The 8,155-nt window shown below is 62.2% G+C and overlaps 1 protein-coding gene across 8 annotated transcripts in view; it reads left to right on the forward strand.

Annotated features, from left to right (window-relative positions):
- The window catches only part of ITGB2 (integrin subunit beta 2), a 46,517-nt gene extending 38,657 nt beyond the window's left edge, over positions 1 to 7,860 (forward strand). For 7 of the 8 annotated variants that reach the window (XM_005548520.4, XM_074033894.1, XM_005548518.4 and 4 more), the window contains 7 exons: positions 139 to 279; positions 1,587 to 1,774; positions 3,592 to 3,836; positions 4,321 to 4,540; positions 4,921 to 5,123; positions 6,916 to 7,082; positions 7,386 to 7,860. In XM_005548520.4, the coding sequence (XP_005548577.3) occupies positions 139 to 279; positions 1,587 to 1,774; positions 3,592 to 3,836; positions 4,321 to 4,540; positions 4,921 to 5,123; positions 6,916 to 7,082; positions 7,386 to 7,448 (1,227 nt within the window). In that variant the 3' untranslated portion in view covers positions 7,449 to 7,860. Of the gene's footprint in view, positions 1 to 138; positions 280 to 734; positions 866 to 1,586; positions 1,775 to 3,591; positions 3,837 to 4,320; positions 4,541 to 4,920; positions 5,124 to 6,915; positions 7,083 to 7,385 lie in introns of those variants that run through there. The other variant, XM_074033895.1, reaches the window with a different exon arrangement.
- Positions 7,861 to 8,155: the final 295 nt, after the last annotated feature.

Consider the following 8,155-nt stretch of genomic DNA (forward strand, 5'->3'; position numbering starts at 1 on the left):
TTCTCTCCTCTGTGTCATTAGCTGACACTGGGGACTTGCAGGGAGAGGAGACGTGGAGACGGGTCTAAACCACTGGGCCAGGCAGGGCCAGGACAGCAGAAAGACTTGCCCCTAAGAGTGGCCGCTCTCTGCCCGCAGAAACTCTCCTCCAGGGTCTTCCTGGATCACAACGCCCTCCCCGACACCCTGAAAGTCACCTATGACTCCTTCTGCAGCAATGGAGTGACCCTCAAGGACCAGTCCAGAGGTGACTGTGACGGCGTGCAGATCAATGTCCCGGTGAGCCTGACCACAAGAGTCCCTATCCCAGCACACGGAGGGGCTCCGGGGACAGCCAGAAGGAGCCAAGGTCCCCATCCCAGCACTCTGACGGGGGCAAGGAGGGGCACACAGGCATCAGATGCTGTCTGGGGGCAGGCGGCATCCACTGGCAGGTCCCCGTTTCCTTCCTTCACCCCCTGTCTGCTGAGGCCAGACACTTTCCTTGTGGAGCTGGTGTCATGAATGTCAGCGAGAGGGCGCCGAGAAGGCGCTTCACACACGCCTTGGCCCAAGAGTCCTACTCATCAACCTGGAACCCCAAATCCCTGGGTCAGGCCAGTGTAGACTGAGGGATGGAGTGATGGCTGCACCCCCTGGGGGCAGACACCGGATGCACAGAACAGGCACAAATGGCAAACCGGGTTGGGTTCGTTCTCATGATTTTCTGCGTGTTTCATTTTGTTTTTTGACAGACACATTAAGGCATGGGCCACACAGGTGATTAGAAATGGACACTGAGTTCCTTCCCTAATCTTTCAGGTTGAAGTTTATTATCCAATCATTTGTTTTTTGTTTTTGTTTTTGTTTTGCTAGCTGCGAACTAATATTCAGTAAGACACTTGCTTTCATTGCACTTTTTTAATATGACTTTGGAATTCCTTCAAACACATTTCTCCCTAAATGTTGCCCGTGGATTTTTTTTTTTTTTTTTTTGTGAGATGGAGTCTCACTCTGTCGCCCAGGCTGGAGTGCAGTGGCGCCATCTCGGCTCACTACAATCCAAGTGATTCTCCTGATTCAGCCGCGTGAGTAGCTGGGACTATAGGCGTACGCCACCACACCCAGCGACTTTTTGTATTTTTAGTAGAGACAGACTTTCACCATGTTGGTCAGGCTGGTCTCGAACTCCTGACCTCAGGTGATCTGCCCGCCTTAGCCTACAACAGTGCTGGGATTACAGGCGTGAGCTCCGGCGCCTGGCCTGCCTGTGGCTTCTCACCAGAACATTCCCTCATGCTGGGTGGTCTGAGTGGGAGTGTGCTCAGCTTATCTTGATTTGCTGTCTGCGTGTCACATGTCTCTGCCGATGTGCGGCCTGGGAGATCCTGGTGCCGGTCACAGCGGGAGTGCGGGCAGAGCACCTCCTTGCCAGCTGACTTTGGCTTCTCGGATCTGAGCATCAGCTCTTCCCTGCTCCCAGTCATCCCCTCCTCGCCACGCTGAACCCCCCACGACCCCTGCAGAGGCCAGCAGGTGAGGGCTGGAAGCCGGGCTGTGACCCTGGCCGCCGAAGGTCCCCACCTGAGCCCAGCACTGCCCTGCAGGTCACCTTCCGGGTGAAGGTCACGGCCACAGAGTGTATCCAGGAGCAGTCGTTTGTCATCCGGGCACTGGGCTTCACGGACACAGTGACCGTACGGGTCCTTCCCCAGTGTGAGTGCCGGTGCCGGGACCAGAGCAGAGACCGCGGCTTCTGCCATGGCAAGGGCTTCTTGGAGTGTGGCATCTGCAGGTGAGGCGGGCACAGGTCCCCGTGAAGCCTCCCCCAGCCCCACCCCACAGGGCAGGTGTCTGCAGGTGAGGCGGGCACAGGTCCCCACCCCACAGGGCAGGTGTCTGCAGGTGAGGTGGGCCCTGGTCCCTGTGAATGCTCCCCCAGTCCCACCCCACAGGGCAGGTGTCTGCAGGTGAGGCGGGCACAGGTCCCCGTGAAGCCTCCCCCAGCCCCACCCCACAGGGCAGGTGTCTGCAGGTGAGGTGGGTGCAGGTTCCCATGAAGCCTCCCCCAGCCCCACCCCACAGGGCAGGTGTAAGCAGGTAAGGTGGGCACAGGTGGCTCCATCCCCACCCCCACTCCACAGATCGGGCGTCCTGGGGGCCCCCTTCTGCAGGAGGTGGGGAGATTTGGGATTGGAACCCAGAAACCCTCGGCAAGCCCTCCCCCGTGCTCCTGAGCCAGGGCACCAGCGATGCCAGCCTGTACTCTACACTCTCTGGCCATGGAGGACCCAAGGCAGGGGACTGGTGGGCAGGAGGACCCCCTCACCAGAGGATAGAGGCCCATGTCAGGGGCACAAGGAGTCCCCACTGGGCGTGCCCATGGCCTTGAGTAGGTCACTTTCTCTGCCTGACCTTCCTTGACCCTCGGAGCTGGCTTCTTTCTGTCCTTGGGGACCCAAGGCTATCAGGCTGGCAGCCCTGGGGCATGAGAGGCCAGAGAGCCTCCTGGGACAGGTGACTGCTTCTGGCAGCCTGGGCCCCATAGGCCTCCCTTCGGGAGTGCACACCCCCTGCCAGGCGTGGGCACCCCACCTCAGGGAGAAGCTGGGGACAGGTGGACCCAGCGGGGAGGTTCACATGGCATTCAGCCAGGAGGCTTACCCTGGGGCTGGATGGCTCTCCCCCTTTCCTTGCCTGCCTGGCGGAGCTGCTGGGCTGACCTCCCAGGGCTCTGCCCCGTTTGCTCTGGCCACCTCCTCCCCTCTCCAGACTGCTGTGCCAGTCCACGCCCTGGTGGCAGTGGACCTGCAGGTCCCTGCTGCCCCCAGCCTCCTCCCATTTCTCAGGACAGTGATGGTCTCTGTGGTCTTGGTGGTCTCTGGCTGTCCCCGTGCCTCAGTGCCCACCCTGCCCACTATCCTGGGTGTGCAGTCCTGGGGCGGCCTCTTCACGGGACTGTAGGGGTGACTCAGTCGAAACACTTGGCAGGTGTCGCGGGGTGCCCTGCCGCAGGTAATCAGATGCTCGGTCCTGTGGCTTCCTCCTCTGGGGAGCAAGACAGCCCATGGCAGGGCTGTCCCTGAGGATGCCTCAGGGGCTCCTGTCTGCCCGCGTCTTGGTGACAGCTTCCACATCTGACAAAACCACTTGTCCCTGAGTTCTCCCACAACCTGGCCGGTCAGTGCACAAACGCAGGCGGCAGCTGGCTGGAGAGAGGGCGGGGCTGTGGCAGGTGGCAGTGCCAAGTCCCCGCTGGCCACCACGTGGGGCATGCAGGAGCAGACACCAGCCACTCACAGGGCACCAGTGTCGCAGCACAGGCCATGTGCATGGCAGCAACACAGCTGCACAGTGAGCCTGCCGAGCCGCTGCATGCTCAGGCCGAGGCCAGGTGTCTGCTTTCCCCTCGGGACATCCTGGGGAGGGAGCCCAGGGCCCCCGCACGTTTTGAGCACATTTAGTACATGGCAGGTCCTCAGTAGGCCTCGAGGAAGGCACAGACAGTGTGCCACAGGGGTGTTCTCCACCAAGGGCAAGGGGCCTGGAGGACGGGGCGGCCGTCTCACATCACTGTGGGGAGCCTGACCTTGGAGCTCCTCCTGTCCCCAGGTGTGACACTGGCTACATTGGGAAAACCTGTGAGTGCCAGACGCAGGGCCGGAGCAGCCAGGAGCTGGAAGGAAGCTGCCGGAAGGACAACAACTCCGTCATCTGCTCAGGGCTGGGGGACTGCGTCTGCGGGCAGTGTCTGTGCCACACCAGCGACGTCCCCGGCAAGATGATATACGGGCAGTACTGCGAATGTGACACCGTCAACTGTGAGCGCTACAACGGCCAGGTCTGCGGCGGCCCGGGTGAGCCCGTAGGTCCCTGCTGTACAACAGCCGTCCTGCGGCACAGACTCGGCGTTGGGGGGTGCATTCTGGAACACGCAACGAGTGGAACAAAAAGGGGGGATCCTGAGGACAGACAGCGCAAGTCTCGCCCGGCCACTGGGCGTCAGCAGGAACTTGGACGACCCTGCACCCCGCCCTGCCTCAGTTTCTGTCTCCATGAGGGCAAGGGGTCCTTGTGGGGAGGGTCCACAGGAGGAACGATCACAGCCCTACCGAGGTCCCATTCACAGCAGGGCAGGGGCAGGCCCAGACTGGCCAGGAGGTGGCCACGTGGCTGACAGGGGCTGGAAGGCCTGGCTAGTGGCCCGGTGCCTTTTGCTCAGGCACATCCCCCAAGCTGGAGGGGGCAGGTGGGCCGGAGGGAGCGACAGCAGTGGGGTTTCGGGCGGGTCTCGGTCCCCAGGCCAAGCAGGAGCTTAGTCGTGCTGCCCCCGTCTTCCAGCGAGGGGGCTTTGCTTCTGCGGGAAGTGCCGCTGCCTCCAGGGCTTCGAAGGCTCAGCGTGCCAGTGCGAGAGGACCACCGAGGGCTGCCTGAACGCGCGGCGCGTCGAGTGCAGCGGCCGTGGCCGGTGCCGCTGCAACGTGTGTGAGTGCGAAAGGAATTACCAGCCTCCTTTGTGCCAGGAGTGCCCCGGCTGCCCCTCGCCCTGCGGCGAGCACATGTGAGTGCAGGTGGAGCAGGCAGGGTGGGCAGGGATCCCTGCTCCCCGGCCACCTCCCCAGCAGCTGGGCTCACTCAGGGTCCCCAGTGAGCACCTCTGCACCTCAGGGTTCTCTGCGGGTGCATTTGGACTGAGGAGCCCTCAGCGGCCGCTGCACCCCTGTGCCCCCCTCCCTCCTGTGCGCACCTGCCATGGGCCCTGGGATCAGGCTCCCAGTTCACCCACTGCACCCCGCATCTGCCCCACTCGGGCCCCCTCCTTGGCCTGAGGACACCCCAACCCCACCTGCCCCACCTGGTGGACACACACCCAAGCCCAAGCCCCTGATGCCTGAGCCCCCGCACGCCCTGGCACCCACGCTCACGCCTGGCTCCCCACAGCTCCTGTGCTGAGTGCCTGAAGTTCGACAAAGGCCCTTTCGGGAAGAACTGCAGCGCGGCGTGTCGGCGCCTGCAGCTGTCGAACAACCCCGTGAAGGGCAGGACCTGCAAGGAGAGGGACTCAGAGGGCTGCTGGGTGACGTACATGCTGGAGCAGCAGGACGGGTGGGATCACTACATCATCTATGTGGATGAGAGCCGAGGTGAGGCCACTGGGGTGTAGCGGGGACCGGCTCCAGAGCTCCGACTGCGGGGTCTCTGCAGAGGCGAGGGTGGTGCAGAAGCAGGGTCTCACCTCCAGTGGTGTGGGCCTAGCAGGGTGGGTGAGCCATGCGGGATGCCCTTGGTGGCATTGCAAGGAGGCCAGAGGCCAGTTCCCCCAACCCCGAGCAGCCTCCCTTTTCCATCCCCTCCTCACCTGACCCCGCATCAAGCTGGGCAGCAGATGGCCTGTTCCCTGGGGCACCGCTGCTCCACACCGGGCAGGCCCACCAGCATGCCACACTGCCCGGGCCAGGTCATCTCCCACTGGATGCCTCATGGGGCCAGGCTTGGAGTTGCAGGTCCCTAGGGGTGGCCTGAGGTCAGGCTGCTGAGTGAAGCTCCCCTGAGGGGATTGAAAGATCCTGGTGCTCGGCTTTCAGCCCTGGAAGGGCCCAGGGGCACCAGGCACTGCCATCCCCCAACACTCTCTGCTCGTCACTCATTTGGCTCCAGTCGGAACCAGGCCCAGCCCCACGGTGACCTTGGTGGCACTGACCCTGTCTTTTCAGGTCTCATGTTCCACAGGCTCCCGAGAGGCAGAGGGGCTGGGACTGGGGGGCCGCTGGCGGACTCCATCAGGCATGGCCAGCAGCCAGCCAGAACTCTTGCAGGACTGAGACCTGGGAGCTCCTCCCTCCCCAGGAGGGGACCCAAGGCAGGCAGTGGGGTGCTCTGAGCCCAGTGCTCTGACATGCCTGGAGCTCACAACCCACACGTGGGCCTGGGGCTGCAGACCCCCGTCTGCCAGGGCAGGAACCCCTGCAGGCCACTTTGAGGGACAGACCTGGGTCATGTCTGGTTTGTGCAATCCCGGTCAAGTCACTTCACCTTTGAGGACAGGTGAAGGAAGGCAGACCCCCCACCAGGAAAGACAGGATGGCAGGAGGGGGCCCGGGGAGTGAGGGTGCGGGTCAGGATGGCAGGAGGGGCACAGGGAGTGAGGGTACGGGTCAGGATGGCAGGAGGGGCATGGGGAGTGAGGGTGCGGGTTAGGATGGCAGGAGGGGGCACGGGGAATGAGGGTGCGGGTTAGGATGGCAGGAGGGGACCCGGGGAGTGAGGGTGCGGGTCGGGACGGCAGGAGGGGGCCCAAGGAGTGAGGGTGCAGGTCAGGATGGCAGGAAGGGGCATGGGGAGTGAGGGTGCCAGGTCAGGCCAGGGACTGCCTGTCTGTCCCAGGGTCAGCAGCTGTGGGCCTGGTCCACTATGGCCACAGTCCCCATGCTCAGGAGGTGAGCACAGCTGCTGCGGGAACCAGGACCTCACGCTGCTTATCCTGGTAGCGGCCTCACCTGCTGAGCTCAGATCTGGGCCTGTCCTTGACGACCATAAATCACCTTCGCAGTAGGGGGAGCGAACGCCAGCAGGGACCCTGAGCCTTATTCTGAACTCTGATGTAGAACAGTGGGGTCCCTCACACTGTCTCCTACCTCCCAGTATTAGCGCTCTGCCCTGGCTGCCCAGTACCCTGGCCCTGCCTTCTTCTCTGTGAGCAGGGGTGGTGGCAGTGGCCCTTAGATTTCATTTGGAACCATGGGGCCTGGCATTGAATCCGGCAGGGGCTCGGCCAGGTTCTCACTGACCCCTGGCCGTGGTGATGGACGGTGAGCCAGGGCCCTGGGAACCTCCGTCTCTCTAAGTGCTGTGTTGTGCGGTGACCTCGGACCTGTGGGCACACACGGCCCAGTGAGATGGGGCTGGACTGATGCTCGGTGCGCTGCTTCTTCCTAGAGTGCGTGGCGGGCCCCAACATCGCCGCCATCGTCGGGGGCACTGTGGCAGGCATCGTGCTGATCGGCGTCCTCCTGCTGGTCATCTGGAAGGCCCTGACCCACCTGAGCGACCTCCGGGAGTACAGGCGTTTTGAGAAGGAGAAGCTCAAGTCCCAGTGGAACAACGTAAGCTGCCATCCTCCGGGGTCCCACGCAGAGGGGCGTGTACGTCCCACACTCTGCGACCTCCTGCTGCGGGAGGCCATGGACACCCACGCATGGCTGCACCTCGGCCTCCCCGGGCAGCTTGTCCTCTGGGCATCCGCCGCTGTGGGTGAGCTTGGCCGCCGGTGCTGGGACCCTGGGAGGGCTGCCCCACCTCCAGCTCTTCCTCAAAGCGACGGCTTCCATGCGGGGAGTATCTTCAGGTATAAAGATTCTGCTCTGAAAACCTCCCACACTCACAAGCCTGTTTGCGTTTCCCACCAGGATAATCCCCTTTTCAAGAGCGCCACCACGACGGTCATGAACCCCAAGTTTGCTGAGAGTTAGGAGCACTTGGTGAAGACAAGGCCATCGGGCCCACCACGTCTGCCCCGTCACGCGGCCGAGACATGGCTTGCAACAGCTCTCGAGGATGTCACCAATTAACCAGAAATCCAGTTATTTTCTGCCCTCAAAATGACAGCCATGGCCAGCCAGGTGCTTCTAGGGGCTCATCAGGGGGGACAGCCCTGCTCTGACCTGCACAGTCCTTGCATGGAGACGTGAGAAGGGAGGGCTTGAGGCTGCTGAGGTGAGGAGCGTGTCTCCTGTGCAAGGCAGGACAGTCCGGTTAAAGGTGGTGCCAATTTATTTACATTTAAACTTGTCAGGGTATAAAATGACATCCCATTCATTAAATTGTTAATCAATCATGTGTATAGAAAAAAAATAAAACTTCAACACAGGCTGTCCATGGAAACTGGCCACTGTGTCTGCTGTGTTCCCCCGACTGGCAAGGTGGCCAGGCGCACGGGGGCCCTGTCCTGCCTGCTGACCTTGGCCACACAGGCTGGCTTCAGACCATGGGCAGATTCTGTTTGCCCCTTTTCCTTCCTCACCTGCTGGTCTGTACAGAGCCCCATCCTGAGCCCCGTCCCAAATCCTAGGGCATTTCCAGAAATGGTGTGGTGGCCCCATCAAGGAGGCACCTGTGGCAGAGCCTGGCCAGGGCAGAAGCAAAGCAGGAAAGTGAGTGTCTGTCTGCCCTCCCGTCC

This window comes from Macaca fascicularis, chromosome 3, assembly GCF_037993035.2.
Source record: "Macaca fascicularis isolate 582-1 chromosome 3, T2T-MFA8v1.1".
Taxonomy (NCBI): domain Eukaryota; kingdom Metazoa; phylum Chordata; class Mammalia; order Primates; family Cercopithecidae; genus Macaca; species Macaca fascicularis.